Here is a 23832-nt window from a genome sequence, read left to right on the forward strand (position 1 = left end):
TTAATTTCAAGTTTGAAAAAATAGTTTAATTGATTTTCCATGAAATCTTTCAAAAATATCAGAATGAAAATTATTGATGTCATGATCCCAAAAACTGCGATTTCCTGAGTACATAAAAAATGTTTTTTTTCCTCTATGGAAACTTCCTTGGAATATATGACATTAATCACTTCCATTCTAGAAGATCAACTGCTCTCGCACGACGTTTTCTGTCGCTTATCCTTGAATCCAACAGATTGTCCCAGTGACTGACTGAAAAATATTTACTCTGAGATCATTACTGGAATATCATTGTATTTCACTTAAAGTTCAGTTACACCCGATATATTTGCGTACAATCAGTTAAGGATGCAAGTGGTTGATCTGTGATATTTACATTATAAATTATGATTTTATTATTTATATTTATCGTTTCATCACCATTGATTGTTGTGTCTGTGTTATTGTATATAAAATTTTATTTATTTAGTTTTAACCATAAGGAATTTTCAAATTTACGAGTTTGGGATAATTTTAAACTATAATGTTAGTTGCTGAAACAAAGTGAGTTTTATCTCTTATCCCAAATATATTGAATTCATTTCGAATGAATAAACAAAAAATAAAACTTTTACTTGTTTGATTCCACAACCTCGAACTATTGTTAATGTCTGAAAAAGAAACAGAAGTAGAAGTCAAAAGTCGCTTCACAAGATTTTCAAACTATTTCATCTTCATGCCAGCGATGCCAACTCAGTTGGTGAAACACCCCTCAGTTTATGTATGTGAGAGAATAGTTTCTGTTGGATTCATTCTATACGATATTATACGAAAAAAAAGCTATTTCGAAATTAACCTTTCCAGACATATTACAATGTTATAGGGGTTGGGCACAGGGGTTGGTTGTTACATTCGTAAAATTTCGGAATCCGTTCGGTTAACACCAGCGTTGCTCACATCTATCGGAAGCAGAGTTGCCAACCGTAGCGGAATTCCGCTAAATTGATTTTCATTTTTACTTTTCAAAATCGTTTTTTCAAGCTAAGAAATATTTGGTCGAGACGACAGCTTTCAAAAATTAACTGTAAACTTAGAAAAGTAGGTACCATCTACTGAGTTGCGTGGTTGAAAATTATCATGATCCTGATTACTTACATTAGTGAGAGAACAGTTCGGTGGTATCTGAACTGTACACAAACTATACTAAAACCAATAATGATTGAGAGTAGAAGTAAGCCCAGTTGACAGCAAATCGGGGGCGTGCTTATTAATTAAGGGTTAGGTTAGGTTAGGTTAGGTTAAGGGTTAAGAATGAAAGAAAAATTCTTAGTACAATCAGTTAAAATATCCATACACATTTTTTATTTATTTCATTAAAACTTTGCAATATCGTAATTTACCTAATCGTTGTAGTCATTAGGTGGGCCTTATGAAAACGGAGTAATAATCGTGGTAATTATAGTAGGTACTCAATAAATTAACAATATTAATAAAAAACACAAATATATATATATATATATATATATATATATATATATATATATATATATATATATATATATATATATATATATACATAACTTTTTTTCACTATTGGGTTGCAGCAGTTGATAAGTGAACTCTTCATAACTATTCTCAAGCTTTCGAGTAATTTAAACTCATCGTCAGGGGTACTAGAAAATACAAATTACAAATTTTTGATGATAGAATATAATATAAATGTAAATGTACAAATTTTTGTCTAATCTTCAACCTCAGATTCGTCACTGTTGCTACCGCTATCATCAAAGTGAATTATGATTGGTTCAATATTGTGTTCAATACGGTGTCTACGTCCCACATTTTTTGCTCCTCTTTTAAAACATGCTGCATGCATTTCTTCCAGTCTTCTGCATAAACAGTTCGAATAGCTTCTTGTAGGTGATGTTGCACGTCCACTAATTTGAATGTTCTGTTTTCTCGTGCCACATATCCTTTTACTTGCGCCCAGATTAATTCTATTGGGTTTAATTCGCAGTGGTATGGTGGTAACCTTAAAACTGTAATTCCACGACTTAACGCCATTTCATCCACTGCGAATTTTTTATATTTGTCTGTGTGTAATTTTGTTAGCTGAAGTAGTTCTGCCTTTAAACTATCTTTGTTATATTGGATGTTCTTATTAATTAACCATTCTTGAATTGCTGCTTTTTTCCATGATTGTTTCGGTAATGGTTCTAAATGTCGACTATGGTATGGGGCATTGTCCATGACGATGACAGACCCAGGTTCCACAAGTTGAATGATGCCTTCAAACCATTTTTCAAACACCTCCGCATTCATCTCTTCATGATAGTCGCCTGTTTTCTTAGATTCAAATATTAATTCACTATTTGGTAAAAATCCACTGTCGCTTCCTATATGCGTAACTATCAGACGACTACCTTTTCCACATGGCTGTTTTAACCCAACTGACAAACCTTCAATAAAAGCTTGTCGTGCACTTGTTATATTACCATCCTGCCATACTTTTTTGACCGTATGTCCTTGGTTAACTCATGTCTCGTCCATGAAGTACAATTTTTTTTTGAGCTTCCGAAATTCGTCAATTTTTCTTAGATAGTTTCTTCTCCATGCTATTAAATCTTGACGTTCAATGAGAATGCTTTTCCTGTCAACTTTTCCGTACGTAAATTTCATTTCGTGTACAAGTTTCCCAAAAGTTTCTTTACCCATTTTTGGGACCAATTCATGATCGCTAAGGGCCTCCAGAACTGTTTGTAGTGTGGGCAGCTCATTTCTGAAAAAGAAACTGTGAATAGTTCTGCGTATACTGGTTTTGGCTTCTTCATCAACTGTGATTTTTTTTCGTCCGCTACTAGTTTTTGGCGTTTGTACGTCCCCATGAATTTCTGCTTCTCTTAGTATTTTGTAAATCGATGATTTTGGTACACCGGTATAATCAGAGCACATATCAACTAATTTATCTTTTGTAATTGTGGAACTTAATGATGTAGAAATGCCCGGTTGGTTATTCGGAGGTACACACGTAGAGTTACAGCACATATGCACAAAGTCATCTTTTGGTGGCTGATGATCTCTTTCAAGACAGTGAAATACTCGCAGTACAATTTGTTTTTCTCTTACTGACCGAGACTCCGACAGTTTTACCTTTTTCGACGTGGAAGGCCCGACCATGTCTCCCATTTTTTGAGTAGTTTGAGAACGGTGTAGAAATATAATTATGTCACGCTCAAACACTTATTCGCACTATTATTTTCACCAATTGTTATCACAACACGTCGATTGCTGACTAACTTAACTGTAAAACGTACAATTCACGCTGTATAATTCACAAACCAATGATACGCTCATGGCTGCAAGTACATTAGTGAGGACTGCAACGATGAGATGGAAGTTATGGTAAAGTGACAAAGACAGAAATATCGTTGCGTACAGCGTTGCCACTAGTTGTAATAAATATCTAACACTATACAGAAAATAATGAATTTTAACTGATCAGTAATCAGGAAATGTATAAGTATTACTCATTACAAGCTCATTACTAATTTTTGTCATAAATAATACCTTTCAATCGTACTAGTATTGTGTATTATCTATAATTTGCCACAACCTACTGCTTACTATATTTTGATTCTACTATAAACTGGTAACGTAAAATTTAGATATGACAACGCGCTTTACTCTCAATCATTATTGGTTTTACTATACAAACTGTAAGTTCTGTGGTATTCAATTTTGGATAGGGCGCATGAGCCAACTGATTGCGTCAGATATACAAGCGTAGCGGAATATGAAGCAGTGTGGCGGAATTTTGATTCATGTGTATAGTTCTACTAGTTGGCAACACTGATTGGAAGGTGTTTGAATACGCGCCAGTTGAAGACAGTTATCGTTGATGTGTGGGCGTTTTTTTTTAGTTTTACTTGGTGCATATGGTTTTGTCACCCGTAAGTAAATATTTATGAGTTTGAAATATTTGTAATATCAGTTTTATTGTTTTTTTGATAACAACAGAGTATATATATTAAGAAAATTTGCACTTTTGGCAATACTTACCAAATATAAATCTTAGATTTATAATGTTTCAACATTCAGTTTTGACATTTCTAACGTAAAAAAATGCATTGGGGATGGTTGGTACAAATTGCAAGGGGCTAGTTGGTACAGTGTACCGAGCAACCCCGGGGGCTAGCTTTACGTTTTTTTTGTTTTGCTACTAGCTGGCTTTTTTTAGGAAACCTTCATTCAAATGCGTACGTTTAAAAGACAATCGGAAAGATGCAAAACACCCCCGGATATTATGCTAAGGGCGGTCAGAGCCGTAAAATTGGAAGGGCAATCTCTAAGATCTGCTGCCAGTGACTTCGAAATTCCATTCAACACATTAAGAAGATATTGCTTCAAGTTCACACTAGAGGAACTGCAATCAGAAAGAGAAATGCCTTCAACAGTTGTTGGATACTTTAAAAATAGACAGGTAGGTTGTTTAAAAAATATTTTTTTAGATTTTCACCGAGCTTCAAGAGTCCAATCTCACAGATTACATAAAAAAAACTGCCGATATTTACTATGCTCTAACGCCCAACGAAGTGAAAAGATTAGCTTATTTATATGCAACTTCTTTGCACCTGACGGTTCCAAATAGCTGGAAGAAAAATGAGATGGCAGGCCCCAATTGGTTTACATCATTTTTAAAGCTAAATGCTGGATTGGCTATAAGGACACCTGAAGTCACCAGTTTGTCTAGAGCCACGAGCTTCAATAAAACAAATGTAGACAAATTTTTCAGCAATCTAGATACTGTTTTCAGAAGGTATAACTTTAGTCCTGTGGACATCTGGAATATGGACGAAATAGGGATTACTACAGTTCAGAGACCTGACCGAGTTGTGGGTAGACGTGGTGTCAAACAAGTGGGAAGAGTTACTTCGGCAGAACACGGTACGCTTGTAACTTTGGCGTGTGCTGTTTCTGCTGCTGAAAATACTGTGCCACCTTTCTTCATATTTCCTCGTATTCATTTCAAGCCCCATTTTCTCAGAGATGCCCCACCTGGAAGCGATGGAAGTGCCAATCTATCAGGCTGGATGAAAGAAGTTCATTTTATACAATATATCCAGCATTTTATTCAATAATGCGTCTAAAGAAAACCCTCTCCTGCTTTTGATAGAAAACCACGATTCGCATTTATCTCCCGAAGCACTAAACATCTGCAAAGATCACGGCGTAACAGTGTTATCCTTTCCGCCTCACTGTAGCCATAAACTCAAACCTCTGGATCGCAGTGTGTATGGACCATTAAAGAAGTATGTCAATAGTGGTTGTGATTCTTGGATGACTAATCGTCCGGGTGCAACGATGACCATTTATGACATACCCAGTATTGTTCCTACTGCACTACCATTAGCGGCTACTCCAAACAACATTACAGCTGGATTCCAGGTTTCTGGAATTTATCCCTTTAATAGGGATATTTCTCCGGAGAGTGAATTTATGGCTGCTTATGTTACAGATAGACCAGATCCTGAACAAGATTTGAAAGATATTAAGCAAAACGTAAATCCTGGTGAAGTATTGGGAGTTAAAGCAAATCTACCTGAACTTGGTCAAATTACACCCATCGAATAGGCTTTAAACCGTGTCGACAACCCCTTGCCAGACCAAGAGACTAATCCCAACGAAGACTTGCAACAAGCTGGACCAAGCAGAGTTGCAGAAAGTAAGACGCCCACGCCCCAGAATTCTCAATGTCTCCAGTCATCTAACAAGGTAGCAACATGTAGTTTTACAGATCTCGAAAATTTGAAGCCGTTTCCAAAAGCCGCAGAAAGGAAAGTGCAACGGGATCGCACGAAAAGAAAATCTGAAATCTTAACAGATACGCCTATTAAAGATGCATTAGAAGAAGAAAAAAAGAAAAAATAAAATAAAACTAGATCGATAAAAAAACAGACTAGACAGACAAACAGAAAGAGAGTAGATTGGCCTTTGGATTGAGATGTATTACTAGGGAAGGATGGCAAGATTAGACTAGTAGGATTGAGAACTTCGAATGGACATTTGATGCGACCAATTCAAAGATTGTATCCTCTGTAGTTGGATATTCAAGTAGATCAACTTGTAAAACTGAACTTGAATTCGGAAGTGACAGAAAAGAAGGGGAGAGAGAAAAGAAAGTTCAGAAGAAAGTAGAACCTACAGAAACCCAAACAAGATCTGGTAGATTAGTCCTTCCACCCAACAGACTGACCTATTGATTTTTCAAATTGTTCCATTCTGACTCAGAAGGTGGGAGTGTATTGAAAATCGTCGAGGCTTCATGAACTTTTGGAGTTTGGAGTACCCAGTATTGGCTGTTTTGTGTTTTGATTAGTGAAAAATGAATGAAATTATTTGTCAGATTTTGAAATAAGAATTGTCAGATAAAATGTTTTTGAGATTTTCTGCATTTCCGAAAAGTTATTAGAGTTTATTCCATTTGTATCCGTTTCGATACTTATTCTTCATCGGGTAGGTGCTTTTTTACGAATTTTTATAACACCCCCCGTCAGTGGGGGAAGGATCCAACCCAGTAGTGTGCCTAGGACTCGTCTGACGTCAACATGGCTCGACTGCATGAACTATTCCTTCGTCTGCGAGACAGATCTGTTAATTAATAACAGCTTCATCTCAACAACAAAGCTCCAAGTGAGAAAGAAGCACACTATGTACCAACACTAAATCAGAAATTAATATCAGTCTGATGACTGTCAAGGGGAGATAAATATGTATCTGGTGAACACCTGCACACACCTGCACACTATGTACCAACACTCTATCAGAAATTAATATCAGTCTGATGACTGTCGAGGGGAGATACATATGTATCTACCTGCCAAAAAAATTAGATGTTACCGAAACCTCGACAAACACCAACAGCAGGGAACAGGCCTCGACAAGAGGAGAGTCAGAGGCCCCGTCAGCAGCCAGCCTAAAGGAAGCCAGCACCAAAGGCGCAGAAAGCCGAAGGAAACGAGCTGGTCCATATCCTAGGAAGCCTAACGACTGAGCAGCAAAAGATCGCGCAAGCGGTCTTAGCTGCACTGATACAAGCACCCGGGAGACAGTAATGCCACTGCGAATCCCGGAGCTGCTAAAAATAGGATCGTGGAACCTAAACGGTTTCACCGACAAAAGAAGTGAGCTTTTGGAAATGCTATCGCGTCCAGACATAGACGTCATGTCAGGAGACACAGATAAGAAGCGAAAAGAGCTACCGAATCCAAGGATATAATATATACAGAACAGACTGGCCAGGGGGGCGCCACGCCGCGGGAGCCGCGGCGCTACTAGTAACAACAGATCTAGCGCAACAGGATACTGAAAGAAGAACTGAAAGCTATCCGAGAAAGACAATGGACTACCCGTCTGGAAGAACTAAACACTGAAGACCAGTCTGCATGGAGAATGCAGAAAGTACTCAGGAACGGACCTCGAGAGCCATGCCCGCCAATACACGGCGAGCAAGGAATCGTCTACACTGACCATGAGAAGGCGGAGGCATTCGCGGACAACTTCGAAAGGCAGTGCAGAGAGAATGACGTCCCGTTCATGGACAAGGTAGACGAAATAGAGAGACAGGTGGAAAGAACGGTACGAAGACTAAGACAACGTACGGATAACGCGCAACCCCTGGCACCGACATCTCTCGAGGAAGTGAAAGACATTCTGAGACGTCTAGCCACTCGGAAAGCACCAGGCCCGGACAACATAACAAACCGGGCACTGAAAGTACTACCACGCAAGGGTATAGCAGCCATAACTGACATCATAAATGCTATACTCAGATTGCAGCATTTCCCGTACCCGTTCAAAGAGGCAACGGTTATCCACATCTCGAAGCCCAAGAAGAACCACCTGTTCCCAGACAACCACAAGCCAATTAGCTTACTTCCTTCCATAAGCAAAGTGGCGAAGCGTGTCATCTTGAAGAGACATCTCCCTGACTAGGAATTCGGTTTTAGATCAGAACACTCAACAGAGCTACAAGTCCTGAGGGTAGTAGACTTTGCGACCGAAGGCTTCAACCTCGGCAAAGGACACAACACCGGAGCCATCTTCTTAGACGTCTTCAAGGCGTTTGACAGAGTTTGGCATGACGGACTACTGGCCAAGATGAGCCAGTTTGGATATACAAGACCAATGGTAAGATTATTTCAGTCTTTTCTAGCTGACAGGCGATGCCGTTGCAGAGTAGAAGACGAATTATCAACAGTTCGACTACTGGAAGCAGGAGTCCCGCAAGAAGCAGTCATTTCGCCACACCTCTTCTCGGTATACACAGCGGGCGTACCCAAACCAGAGAACAACTTTAACAAGTTTGCGCTCTACGCGGACGACACGGCCCTGCTGGCGAGATCCACGAGCCAAATACACGTCACAAGGTACTTGCAACAACAGGCGAACAGATTAGAGGAGTGGGCCAACCTGTGAACGATCAGTATAAACCCTGACAAGAGTCAGGCGATACTGTTCACTCGCAGGTTTGTACAACCGGAAGGCAACGTCACCTTCAACGGACAAGAGATTCCGTGGACCAACAAAGCGACATACCTGGGGATCACCTTAGACAGGAGATTAACATTTCAGTCTCATGTACGGCAGAGAATCGGAATGGCCAGACACGCCAGACACGCCAGACAACGACTGGCACCAATCATAGGACGCAGAAGCAACATGGGGTTGAAAGTGAAGTTGCTGATTATCAAAACCGTTCTCATGCCCATAATACTGTACGCATGCACTGCCTGGGGCCAGTGCGCACAGACATACAGGAAGAGGATACAGTTGTTCATGAACGCGAGCGTAAGGGCCGCCGTGAACGCACCGAACTACATCCCCAATAGATTTATATACAGAGACTTAGACCTGGACACGCAATATGTGGACGTGTATATGAGAGAACACGCAGAAAGCGTGTTCGATAGAATCAGATCGCACAACAACCCAGCGCTACGCGATCTACACGATGCGTTGAACATGGATGACCCCAGGTTCCAAGAAAGGGACAAACATCCAAGAATCTACGACCATCCCCACGAGTCGCCGTCAGGCGACTCTGGTAAGCATATTAATCAGACTTTCTTTCAGCAAGTTCACCGCAGAACAACTCGACCGCGATTCAATTATCCTTAGATTCACTGAGGAACACTCGACGCTAATAACAATAGCCGCCGGTTAGTTTTTGGGGGCCCCCATGCAAAAATTCAGTTAGGAATAGTCATGACAAAACATTTCTACCGATCGCGAAAGAATAGCATTTAAAGGCTGACTTTCGACCAAAAGAGGTCAGATGTCAATCTTACTGAAGTGCCCATCAGTAAGTTGAGTACCGCTCGGAGAGCGGGGGTGGATGGAGTGGGGTGGTAGGTTCTCCTCGCTAACTAGCTGGGGGGGGGGAAGCTTCTACTTCAGGGTACTCAACCCGGGAGGGGGCATGGAGGGGGATTTCCAATTATGGAATATCATTGACTTTAGGTCGATGATGGCCACTATCTTGCACTGACAAGTGGCTAAGAAGCCCGAAACCGATCTGCAAGTGTGCCCGTTCTAAAATTGAAGGTCGACTCTTCCAGTTGTAAGGCTGATTGCATATGCAGGAAATTTTCTGTGAAGATTCCTGCATTGACGCCTGTCGGATATAATCCAACGCCCTTCATGGTATTAGCCAGGGGAGTAGTTGATTTCTGATAGGCGTTAGTCCATTCAACCTACTGTGTAGGTATATTCGAGACTGGCTTGAACGTTTAAAGTTCATTTCTTTAGATTTGTTTACTGCCTATCTTCAAGCATAATCCACTGACTAACAATAAAGTAACAACGTCAATAATTTTATTTCAAAACTGATAATATATATAAAATAAAACAACTCATCAGTTCGTATCACCTGTGAAAACAGTAATTTCACCTAATTATGAGAATAAGTATATACAAAACACACCCAACTTCGCTATATTACACTATTAGGAAATTATCTACGGTTTCTTGGACCAATGAGCCCATGTTTTGATGACCTCAAAAAAACTCTTTCCAGGGCTTTCTGTAGCGGCCAACTGCCTAGCAGCTAAAATTTTGTAATCAGACGTTAAAACGCCCAATTCAACACCTTTGTCCATAAGCTTATGGAAGGCGCTTATCATATTCTCTGGTGGAGCTGAACTGATGAAAGTACCTATGAAGGCTATGCCCAGGCTCTTGTAATTGTATCCATAAGAATGAGCGCCTTCTTTCTTCCAACCCCGACCTGAAACAGAAAAAATAAGATTAATACTCAAAAATAATCTAATTTCTTTGTCGATACAAATTTTTTGGTTAACGCCAACTGTATCTATCTGGAACAAAGGTTTTTTTCTGAGTTTGTTTGATTGATGTTCACACAATTTTTTTTCAATAAAACATTTCCGTGCAAAGTATAGTTGAGTGAATAAGGATGCTGTCTACTTCCTGAAGGAAATAGTATATTGTACAACAAGTGAAAAAAAAGACATATTTCTCACGCGCAGAAAGTGCCGCAAATCAAGCCAAATCAAGCCAATATGTCATTTTCTCACGCATTGTACACTGTACTTTTTCTAAGGTTGCGTTGTTTTGAAGCATTGAAAAATAAAATACATACATAATAATAAAAAATATAAAAATGAGGTAATGACATACAAAGATTATTATCTTTGTATGTCATTAACTCATTTTTATATTTTATTCAAAATAGTAATTAACAGTTATATTTGAACAATTTTGTAAAGAAATTCCTGGTATATCGTTTTGTTTCAACATGTTTTCGGTAATTGAAATATTAGCTGCGGTCGAAGTTGAAGTTGATGGGGAAACATACTGAGCTTCTACAGCATTGTTGTGTTCAGATTCTAATGGCGCTGGAGGCTGAATGGATTCTACTATACTTTTTGAAAATTTTATTTTGTTAGCTGAGGAGTTGTCGATATAAGATTCAGCAACATTGCTGGATTTCCAACCCTCATGGCGTTTTAATGTTGAAAGATCTGCCCCTGCATTAACTAAAATAGTCGCAGATGACCTTCGGAACCAGTGGCCAGTATATAATTCAGGGTTTAGTAATTGCAAAAATTTCGCTATTTCTTTCGCCATGGTGCCAAATTTATTCATCCCCACAGGCTGTTTCGTACATTTGCTATTTTTGTAATTTGAATAAAAAACGTGTTTCATTTGTGCATGGTCGAAGTTCCACATATTTTTTGTAAATTTGTTAGAATTCTCCTGTGACTGTGAAATTTCCAGGAACCTTGGTTTTAGTAGCGGGTAATTTTATTGAAAGGGCCGAATTAAGATCTTCCATGTCATCAATTTTTAATTTTCGAAGTTCATCACAACGGCATGCCCCTGTAAGGCCAATAGCTAAAGCAGCCTGAAATCAAAAGCTAACATTCATTTTTCGATAACAATTTAAAAATTTTCAATTCATACCTTCATCAGTAAATACTTTTCATCAGGTGCATCTTTGAAAAATTGTTGACTTTCTTCAGAAATTAATGTTTTTGTCTGTTTTGGAGCATATTTTTCAGATTTGCGTTTCAAAAATGCACGTAGTTTTACGTATTTTGATATATCTACACAGTTTTTGATAATTAAGGTACTCCTCAGCATCGAGTACTGAGACCATAATGTTGATGATTTCAATCTTCTTGACAACTCTTCAAAATAAACTAACAAGGTATTTTCGGAACAAGAATTTACCTTGGCTTTCATTTTCCAGTCCATGAAGTTTCTGTAAACGATTTAATATTTTTCTCCTGATATGCTTGGTAGCAAATTATTGCAAAAATCTATTGATTTCTGTACAATTTCTGGGGGTGTATTTTCCAACTCTAAATCTTCGTATTCCATTATATTCAATATTTAATAAATCTGTTGATACTGTTTATACTATAACAATCTACAATAAAAGTATTTTCGTTGGCAGCAATAATTATGCGGTGCTTCGGCTTTGTTGTTATGGAAACGCCGACAATGGGCTACTTGGATATTTCACGCGAATCGCCGGCGTAGCGTTGTCAACATGGAGAACGTGTCATATCAATCTGACATGTAACAATTCATGACAGACTTGGGTTATCGTGATAACAGTGAGAAATTATTCCTCACAGTAATGGCAGATATTTCTCACTGCGTGAGAAATCTTTCGATTTGAACGTATGAAAGCGATGAGAAAAGTGGCACATTGAATAGCATCCGTAGAAAAAATATCTTCTACTTCGACTGGTTATAAAAACTGTACTGACGGCGTACTGAAGGAGATTGAAAAAAAAACAAAAAAAAATATCTCCAACGATATTCTTTATGAACTGATGTTTACATGAGCATATGCCGAAATGCGAATTCCTTTCTCATATGCACTTTTCCTAATCATCAAAATGCAATACTCTTCCCCATGTGGGTTTCACCCAACGATTATGGACATACAGGATTGCTTACTTACATATATCGCCACGTTAAGCTCCACACAGGCTTATGGCAGCTACTAAAAGTGTCACACTGGTTACACTTTTAGTAGCTGCCATAAGCCTGTGTGTTATTTTAACATTTTTTGAGAATTATTTTCGGACAGTATTACATTGTTTTGGTTTATTTTGTTTAAATTTTTTTTAACTATACCAATTAGGTTTCTGAAACATTGAGTTTGTTATTGTGAAAGTCGTATTTTTTTTGTGCTTTTGGACATTTTTTACAGTGGTGTAATGAGTAGACGCCATATAAAGGTGCGTATTCACAAAAAAAGCGAGCACGAGCGAGCATGAGTGATCATTCGTGTATGTTTGCTCGTGTTTGCTCGATATATTGATGTCTCGTCACACCAGAGCGAATATCTTCAAGGTCGTAGTACCGCCTTTTTCTCGATCTTTTCTGAACGCGAACAAGCATACATTCGCTCGTTCGCTAGCCCGTACTCACTAGACGATTATTGATGCAGAATGCTCGTTCACTCTTATTCGCTCTTGTTCGCTCGTGCTCGCTTTTTTGGTGAATAGGCACCTTAAGACTCTGTTATTTTCTTTCGTTTTGAGGTTTGTTTTCTGCCATTGCGGATTTTTTTTTTGTTTTTTGAACATTTTTAAATTAAATTAAGGTAAAAATTGGAAATATTCACATTTTTGTAAATAATAGCAATAATTGTCTAACCATTAAAAAATAACCTTGTAATTTTCATTCAAAATGCCTGGTCGTATTTGTGCAGTGTCAACTTGCAAAAGCAATCAGTTGACTTTAAAGAAAAGTGGTGTTACTGATGTAATATTTCACTCTCTTCCTATTGCTAAGGATATGGTTTTCACAAATTTGCAAAAAGAATGGATTCGTCGCTGTAAAAGTAGAGATAAATTCACTCTCAAAAATGGATTTTCTCAAATTAGAAGCCGTGGTCCAAATGAAATTGAAATTAACGCAGACACAATTTTAGATCAGATAATAGGATCAAATTGCAGTAGCGCATTTTCATCTAGTAGTTCTGATATTTCTACTAACATTCCTTCAACTTCAAATACAAATATTCCAGAAATAACAGAGGACTCTTTAGAATATATTGCTGGATATTTTGCTCCAAAGCGATGGTAGAAAAGACTTTGGCTAGAGCCTCGCAAGGAAGAGAAGCCGTCACAACCAGTGCTTGCACTTCCCTACATCAGAGGATTATCGGAGAGGATAAGAAGAATTGGTTCCAAGTACAACATCAGAACCTGCTTCAGATCCGGTAACACTATCCGGAGCAGCCTCACAAAAACCAGGCCACCAAACGCGGACTGCGATTTCAAGAATTGCATTTACCGGATACCCTGTGAGTACGGAAAATCCTATATTGGTGAAACTAAGAGGTCATTGAATGTTCGCATTGCCGAGCAAAAGAAACACACACAGCCAGGGGAAACCAACAAATCAGGAATAGCAGACCATGTTTGGACCCATCAACACAACATCGAGTGGTCCCAAGCTGAGATCTTGCACAGAGAGGAACATTGGTTTAGGAGAAAATTCAAGGAAGCCGCATACATGTTGTCCAACAACGTATTCAGTCAAGCCAGCGTAGAAATACGCAACATATGGAAACTCATCATCAAGCGAAAAATGGCCAACTCCCGCCAAAACGGTCATCTCCCACGGAACTAGTGAAGCGGAAAATGGAAAGCGGGGATAAGTGAAAGTACTCGAACGACCTATAAATAGTCATCTCTCGGAGGAATCAGTCCAGTCATCACCCGAAGACGATTGTAGATACTAACAATCGAAACGTCTCTTCACCTTTTATTTTCTTTCTTTTTTCATTTCTTTATTTTTATTTATTCAATTGTTCTATTTTTACTTGTATTTTATTTCACTATTATTTCATTTCAGGTTTATTTTGGTTAATATAATTATTATTTTCAGCTATCTCATTTTTAATTCTTCTTTTTTAGTTGTTTCAGGGATTTCAAATAATTTTATATAGTAGACAATGGAAGTCCGAACTAGTGAAATTCATCATGAAACATTGTCAATCACCTTCAAACAAACGTCTGCAAGTGTATATTAATTCAAACTGAAAAATCCTCCACGTTGATTCAAATTTGCCAATCTCTTGTTTTGAACATACATTTTATCTTGTTTCAAATAAGAGCATTTTCTCTAAATAAAATTTGATTTTCTCTTAGACCGAATTCATTTTTTATTGAAAGATAGAGGCACTTATAGTTTCGACAATAAATTATAATACAAAAAATACCAAAATAGGCACCAGTAGGTATAAAAAGCTTCTATATGTGTCAGCCACTTTCTGATTTCAACATGTAAATATTTGTTGAATTTGTTGTTGTTTATTGTTGTTGTTTGTTGTTGTTGTTGAATTGAGTTGAATTTTTTTAATGAAACATTTGATATTTTTCATTGATCCTCTAATAATACTCGCACGACACTTTGAATTCCTATAACGGTTCCAAAATTATTATTTTGAAAGGCAATTTTTCTGTATAGACTTCTGTCTACGTCTTTTCAATTGATTATTCATTTCTAATCAAATAATGTTTGAGCACCTTTTAACTTGCTAGGAATCGTATGTTAAATAATAAGACCTCAGACAAGTTTAAAATTTTGAGGGTTGTCATTCGCATGCGAAGAACAATTGGGTTGGTTAACGGAGTGAACCCACTTAAACAGTGTTTTATATTTTTACCTTTCTATATATTTGAAATAGTGGCTAAGGATGATGTGCTGATTTCTTCTTTCGTTTCAGAATCCAAGTGATGTTCCAGCAATTGTGGATAAACAAAAGCAGAATACAGAACTTGATCGACGATAGTGATTTTTTAATGTTATTTACCAGAATGGCATCTAGTTTTAAAAACTTTATTTATGTAAAATTACTAATAAATTAATTCATTTTCTTGTCTGAGTTGTAATGTTGTTTATAGGCTTCGATTTCACTTCATTTGTTAATTTGCAGTTTGTCAAGAATATGTCCCTTTTTTACATATGTTTTCTTATTGAATATTTATTTATGTTATTTGTATAACTGTATGATATCTCTAAAGTGTGCGGTTGGAATATGATATTTAAGCAAAGATTAGCAAAGAAAAATTAGTTATCTATTACGTTTTGTTTTTTATCACATGCTTTTTCAGGATAATATTTGTGATTTGCAATTGCTTCAAATAAATTCAATCATAATATGTAATGTATCATTTTGTTTCTTTCCTTACCACTTATAGCTGTTCATATTACAGATGAGATACTTTGGATTCAAGTAACTAAATACACACATCGGAAAAGTCTAGGGATATTTTTGAAAATGGCAATAATTTTTTTTTAGATCGCTTTAGGGAAAAAAAAGTTGACGAGTGATTATTAAACGAATGTAACTTACAACAAAATTTATTAAATGGTCAAAAATACTGAGTGCGCATATAAGCACAACTAAAAAAAAATATGGCACTTCTTTGACACCCCGAAAAAAAATCATAATACAAAAAAAATTGGAATCAGTACAAAGTATGGCCTCCAGGCTGGTTTATTACGGCCCTATATCTATCGTGCATCGACAAAATGAGATTGTCAATGTCTTGTTGAGGTACATTTGCCCATTCAGCGATTAAAAGGTCTCTCAATTGAAACGTTGTGTGAATGTTCCCCATATGGCGGAGTAATTCTTCGTTGAAGCATGTCCCACACATGCTCGATGGGATTCAGGTCCGGTGATTGTGCTGGCCATGGCAATACATCAACTCCTTCGTTGGTGAGCCAGTCAGTCACTAGACGCGCGACATGTGGATGAGCATTATCGTGCATTAGGTGGAAGTTTTCACCAACAGCACCAGCAAACGGACGGACGATAGGTAGAAGAATGGTGTCGGGGTACTGTCGAGCTGTGAGGGAGCGATTTGGAAAAACGAGATCGGTTCTGCCGCCGATCATGATTCCGCCCCATAGCATTACTGTACCACCTCTGTATGTGTGGACTTCCTGGACGTGTCTCAAACGTTTATTATTTCCAGGTCGTCTCCACAGTCTTACTCGACGAGAATCTGGATGAAATCCAAATCTGGATTCGTCTGTAAACAAAACTGTGGCCCAATCATTTGCATCCCAGTTTTGATGTTCTTGACACCACTCTAATCTTCTACCGCGATTGCATCTCGACAAAGGTGGACGTCTAAGTGACCTTCTGTTGTGGAGATCTGCTTCATGCAATCGATTTCTGACAGTATCACGACCAATGGTTACCTGGTGCGTCTGCTGCAACACGTTAACCAAGTCAGGTGCTGTGATTGTCGGTTGTCTTCTTGCGGTTAAGACCAAAAATCGGTCTTGAACTGCAGTTGTAGCGCGTCCTCGCCCTGGATGTTGTTCGGCTGGACTGCCAGTTTCACGGAAACGCCGCCACAATCGACTGATAACACTTTGGGAGACCCTCAAACGAAGAGCTACATCATTTTGTCGCATGCCACCTTGAAGAAGCCCTACAGCTCTATTCATCTCAGCCAATGGTAAGTGATGGCATTCCATGTTAAAGCACAATATTTCCAGTTCAATTGCTGAGTAAGAACTGCATAGAATGTACAAACTCGACACTTTCAGATTATTCAGTTTAGCCGAAAACCTACGGTTTGTAAAAAACTTCATAAAAGTTCAACCCATAGAAATCTACAGGGTGGTCGAGTGTACCAATTCAATCGAAATCAAACGACCTCATGCATTTATTTTTATGATATTTAGTATGTTATAAAAATATCCCTAGACTTTTCCGATGTGTGTACATCCAAATGAGAGGGAATGTTTATAAACAGAAGCATAAGTTCATCTTTGATGAAGTAAATGAGTTTATTTGATTTATACAAATAGAAGCGTTTCAATGAAAAATGCTTCTCTTCAAACGAAAACAATTAATTTCTCATACGGAAACATTTAAATAATGTTGCAAATAAACATATTATTCTTTCAAAACCCAAAACAGTTTTGCTTCGAGATTAATTTTGCTCAGACTAAAGATTGCATACTTACTTCTCTTGAGCTAATGTGATTATTTCTATTGAAATGTATGCACAATCTTGGTGGAATATTTTTTTTACTTGAAAGAAGCGTTTATGCAGTCCATTTGAAATAATGATTCAAATTCAACTTGAGAGAATATGTTTCTCAGTTTAAAAAAATATTTATTCATGAATATAGGAGAGCAAGATTTCTTCAAATCGAGATAATGTTCTTCACTTTGAGATTTTTATTTTTACTGTGTGTGTTCCTTTATGCAGGCTTTCAAAGTTCTTCCAGTTTGACCTATATAAAACATCGGACATGACCCACATGATAATTTATACACTCCCGATTTTTCTGAAACTGGAGTTTTATCTTTGTTATTCTTAATGTGCATGTCTAAGTTGTTGTTGGTTTTGAAAGCAATATTTACACCTTTGTTGTGCAGAAAATCTGAAATATTTGTAGTGGATTGGCCTAAGCAGGTTAAGGTTCAGTAACTTTCATCCCCTTCTTTTCGAATTGGATAAACTTCCTTCAAAGCTTGGCTGTACAACTTTTTTGATAATAAATAATGTATTTGTCTGCTGTCGTAATCATTGTTGACGACTATTTGTTTTACTATGTTCAGTTCTTTATTGAAATTCGCCTCTGACAAGAGCACATTTATCAGTCTGTGGATCATATTGTTGAAAGCTGCTACTTTGTGCTGATATGGGTGGGTGGACGAATTATGAATGATAATATCTGTATGTGTGCTGGTTTACGATAAATTGAAAATATTGAAGAATACTAATTTTTACTCTAAAATTGGTTTCTTTGTATATCAAGCAGGATACACTTTCCAATATACGATAACTCACTGAAGTGAGTAAAAAAATGAAGACACTGGCCATGAAACAAATTTCTTTAGTGTCATTTTCGAGAAGACAGACACACTGGTGCCAAGGTATTATTTGTTATCACTACAACAATTATGTTTTTCCTGTTCACTCCTTGTTTGTTCAATATCAAATAGATAAAACTATTTGTATTTCGATAAGCTGCACTTCAATATTCAGGGAAATAGTTTTTATAGAGATATACCCATAATATTCAATGAATTTTTCTCCATGAAGTACTTTGATTATAATGAAGATCTGTATTGATTTTTGTTTTTTATATAAGATCAGCAATAGTTTTATTGAATGTATATATTTTCCTCAAATGGATGAGGTTGTGATGTATCAGTAAAACTATTTGTGAGTAAATAGCAAGCTGTTGAAAATATTGATATCGTGATATCGAATCGGAGAAAAAATCTTCTTTATTACCAAAAATATTAGTGATCTCTATACTACCATGAATCGAATAAAATCGTCAAAAAGTGAATCCTGTTCAGGATGATGTTTGCTAATTATTAATTCCCAATTTGATCAATTCTATAAGTTCTCGAGGTACTCAAAAATATTGTTTTTCTTTCAGGAATAAATGAAGAACTCAACAACTGAACACTTTGAGTAACATGGTTTCTCCACGGAAAAAAAATAGCCTCCATACGTGGAGGCTACTTCTTTCACTGAAAATTGCATAACTTAAAGTCTGGCAGGAACGATGATATTACTATTTCGTAACGCAGATCATAAAAAATTAAATACAAACATATTCAATATCTGATTTTTTGAATTTGCCACTTAACATGTGAATTCACTGATCTCTTTTATTGTTGTTTGACTCCTAGGGCTGGATTCAGATTGTTAGATTGGTTATGTTTGAGATTCAGAACAGATTTTGTTTTCACAATTGAAATAATTGAAAAAGAAACGCGTCAAGTTGAGTGATATATGATTCAAATAATCCTGTTACTGTAATACATACACACTGTGATGGCAGTTTTGAGGCAGGTGAATAGCATATAAAAAAATAAATATTTCGTTTACCAGTTGCTTCTGGGTAAACGTCTGTCAGAAAACAACTACTTCCTGGCTGTCGGTGAAAATTCAATATTCTGAGTGGTATTATCCTGGGAAGTAGTTGTTTTCCGACAGATGTTTACCAGAGCTTTCTGTGTAGGTAGTTGGGGAGATGAATGTTTCAAATTGTTATTCGAAATTTCATTTCGAAATACTCATTTTTTTAATACAATGTATCTCTCCTCGATAGTTTTCATTTTTGATTTCTGTTAATGTTCAAAACAACAATCTTGACAAAGTGGTCTGGATAGAGTCTGTAGAGTTAGAAGAGATAACTAGGTTAAATTATTAGAGAATCTGCTGAAGTATAAGAAATATTGAGTCCTTTAAATTATCAACTTATTGAATAAGCTTGAATATCTTATTACCGAACTGGTCTGTTATGCTTTTTATGATTTTCTTGACAGTATACTTCATGAAATACTACGTTAGTTTGGTTCTGGAAACAATATGCTTTTAATTTTGTCCAAACATCTACTGGTTACTTACTCTCAAAACTATTTCTCAGACAAGGACACCCTGGATGATATATAATTTATAACTTTTGTGTATATTATAGGCTATATTATTTTTCCGAATAGTCCTAGATGAGTTTTATATCTTCAACAGTCCGTGTTAGGAATCACACGTTAAAAGGTAAGACCTCGTTAATCCTTAGCTCGCACAAGTTTCGACTTCTGAGGGTTGTCGTTCGTAGGGGTACGACAGCTGGTTAACGGAAAAACAGATTTTAAACAGATTTTTTTTAACAGCTACCTACTGCACTAATAAGTGGATATTGGTCTGCAATTTGAAGTCACTCACATCTCTATATACTACATTAGGAAATTCCCCCATTTTGGAAAATTTCATTGATAAGCTATTTTAATGTTTTTCATTGAATTCACTCATGAGTTCAAGGATTTTCCCGTGTTATATCACAAATTCCGTGGCATATATGAATATTTAGTTCTATTATCAATTCCAACACTTCATTTTCGTTGACACGTTTCATAAATAAAGAACGATCGGTATATTCATTTTTGCAACGTATGTATCTTTTTCGACAATATGATAATCTAAAATTATTTGAATAGGGATATTTGCGATTTTAAATTTTTCAGGTTGGTATTACCGATTTTCAGTGGATTTATTATTTATTCTCCATATTTTTTTATTCAATCAACATTTCACTAACATTTTCACTAACATTTGTTGCCGCCTAATTTATGGACTTCGTAAGTATGATTCAATTTCTGAAGCTTTTAAAAACTCCCGCTGGCTCAATATGAAAAACCGTATGATTCATCATTTGGATTGTTTTGTCCATAAATTGATCACCCTTTCCTATTCTCCTCTTTTAATACAAAAACTAATTCTGCGTGAACCTGGAACCTTGCAGTACACCAAATTTTTTTGATATTATTGTTGATTGGTTACCATCAAGGTAAGTTGATTGGGTCCTTCCGGAGAGATAGATATTCATAAGTGACACTGCATTATAGGTGAAACCAAAGCACTTAAGTTTTATGGACAATAAAAAAGGATCCAAGGTATCGAATGCTTTACTGTAATCAAACATTGAGAGACATGTGAAATTTCCTTCATCAAGTGATTTGAATATGTCGTCAGTGACGAGACTCAGAGCCGTAGTAGTGCTATATAGAGGGCGAAATCCAGACTGAACGGAAGTAATATGATTTTTTCGTTTAACGTAATCTGAGAGTTGTTCTTTAATAATCATTTCAAAGACTTTTGAGATGACAGGAAGAATACTTATAGGTCTAATATCAGAGAACTCTGAGGGATCGTTACATTTTGCCAATGGCTTAACTCTAGCATGTTTCCATTGAGAGGGAAATTTACTAGTCTCAATGGCAAAGTTGAAGATATATGTTATGTATTTCAATAAATGGGGCAAAACTAAATCCCACATACGAATTGTGATTTCATCAGAGCCCATAGCATTACAACTGATTTTATTAAAGTACTTATTCACTTCATAAGAGTTTACATTATGAAAAATAAACTTTGGTTCATATTTAGGATTGTAATATGTTTCGCATACAGCTATTTGACTGGCGGTTTTTTTTTTAATTATTGGTATATTAACGAAATGTTCATTCAGATCATTCAAATTTTTCAAAAATGTCGGAATAGCCGGAGTTTTATTATCTCGAAGTACTTCAAGAGGTCTAAGAGTATTTCATGTTGCCTTAGAATTCTTCTGTCTAAGTACATACCTAATTGAGATAAACAGTTTTTTCACGGCGGATAGCACTAGATACATAATTACGCAATTCTTTATAGTATTCCCATGATCCCGGTGTTCTGATTCTCTTGCATCAACTTAGTGTTTCAGTTCAAGCATTAGTTTTATATTGTACGTTATCCAGGGTTTGGGCAGCTTAGTAGCTCTAACTGTGCGATTAGGAATATGAGTATTGAAAATTTGTATTAAGTTATCATTTAAGAAGGAAAGCATGTCATCAACATCATCTAAAAGATGAATACTACCCCAATTTACTTGAAATAAATCTTCTTTGAAGGAGTTTACTTCAAGATTCCTGAAATCACGGTAACTAACAAACTTTTCATATTTTGTTTTGGGTATATCAACCTCAAGAATGATAGCAAAATGATCGGAAACACCATCAATATCAATAACATCTGAGGACAAAATGTGCTGTAAGTTATTCACAACAAGAACGTCTATGAGAGTTTGGCTGACTTCTGTTACCCTGATTGGAGATTGTACCAATTGTACCAAACTGTATGAGTCTAATAAATTATTGACATTTTCCAATGGAAAATTGACATTTTCTATTGGAAACTAATGAATCTATATTGAGATCTCATAGAATAATGAATGAATCACTTCCTGCAAGTAAATCAATTACGGTCTCTTCTAATTCATTATATTAGCTGATGGTGGCCGATTCACAACTCCAACTACAATAGTTTTATGTTTGAATTTTAAGGATACCCATAGCTGTTCAAATTGTTCACTAATATTAAAGTGCATTCTTCACATAAAAAGCTACACCTCCCCCCAAACCATTTCTATCAGCGTGCAAGAACTCATAATCACTGAGATTGAATAAGTTTAAGTCACTTCTTCCACTGAGTCAAGTTTCTCCCAAGGCAACAACATCAAAGTCATTGTCACGAATGTAATTTCGCAAAGTGCCAAATCCAGTTGACAGAGATCTGACATTGATATGCATTAGACTGATATTTTTATTCATATCGAGAGGCATTCCTAATTTCGGTAGGCTAGATTTCACTTATCAGTGATAACAAGGCCAAAAGTATTCAAATATTTTCAGAATTCTAAATAAAGATAACACATTTTTTCTCACCATGAAAACAACTTAATGATTAGATACATACATATAAATGTGTGCTAGGAAATTTAGTCCGGTATGAATACACACTAGAATAATTACTTGCGATGGCGGCGAGTTCTTCCCGATTTTTCACTTGACACTGAGTCTGATCTCTGACGGTTCCCTTTGCCTGTCCCTTGATCCGAAGAATATATTTTGCGCTACCTGACTTATGAATTTCTGAGGGAATGGATAGAACAGTTGATTCTTTAAGTTCCCTTAGGTTTTCAACCGCGTATACATTTCCATTCACAACCAGCTTTTTCCCTTTATAAACGCATTAAGGTTTTTCGATTTAGCTAACTTCAGGTGGTCTACTAATAGCTTCTGATCTTTTCTATCCTGGATCGAAAGATCTTGCGATATAGTGATTTCTTTATGTTTGAGTTTGTAACAGTTCTGAGGGATTTGTTGTTTTTTCAGATAAGAAGTGAATTCTAATTTGATAGTAGGAGTGTTTTGGTTGCGAAAGGGATAAATGGTGAAAACATTTATCAGAATTAGTTATTCCTGATTTTAAACTGTTTGTCAAGTGGTGTCAGTTGCACTGACAGTAATACAAATCGTAATGGTGCACACTTTACAAGAAAGAACTGAAATTATTTTTATTTATGGTGCTGAAGATAAGTGTGCTCGTAGGACAGCCCGGGTTTTTAATGATAGGCATGCAGGCCAAAATGTGAGTCACTGATATGATCTAGACCTTGTTCAAAAATTTGAACAGGCCGGTTCTGTGTGCAACAAAGCAGTAAACTAGCAGAGAGTTTTTACGGAAGACGCACAGATTGGGATTTTAGGCCAATTCGCCGTTGAGCCTACTACGTCAATTTCGAAAGTCGCTAAGTTAGTAAATATTTCAGTTGGTTCTATACATAAAGTTTTAAAACTAAACACGTTCTTTTCTTGCAAAATGAGTATTCTTCAGCAACTCAGTGAGGATGACTATGATAGGAGAATTGAATTTTGTGAAATAGTGACTGCGATAATTCAAAATGACCCGAATTTAATAAAAAATATTTGCTTCA

General features: G+C 36.6%; 1 protein-coding gene across 2 annotated transcripts in view; it reads right to left on the reverse strand.

The window, feature by feature from the left end:
* Window positions 1-9835: 9835 nt before the first annotated feature.
* LOC111514833 (peptidoglycan-recognition protein LE) overlaps window positions 9836-23832 on the reverse strand; it is a 142451-nt gene continuing 128454 nt past the window's right edge. For both annotated transcript variants that reach the window (XM_074186694.1, XM_074186693.1), the window contains exon 5: window positions 9836-10264. In XM_074186694.1, the coding sequence (XP_074042795.1) occupies window positions 9996-10264 (269 nt within the window). In that variant the 3' untranslated portion in view covers window positions 9836-9995. The remainder of the gene's footprint in view (window positions 10265-23832) is intronic.

This window comes from Leptinotarsa decemlineata, unplaced genomic scaffold (genome assembly GCF_025532065.1).
Source record: "Leptinotarsa decemlineata unplaced genomic scaffold, Ldec_3_MD MMD2_P_RNA_scaffold_4, whole genome shotgun sequence".
Classification (NCBI taxonomy): Eukaryota; Metazoa; Arthropoda; class Insecta; order Coleoptera; family Chrysomelidae; genus Leptinotarsa; species Leptinotarsa decemlineata.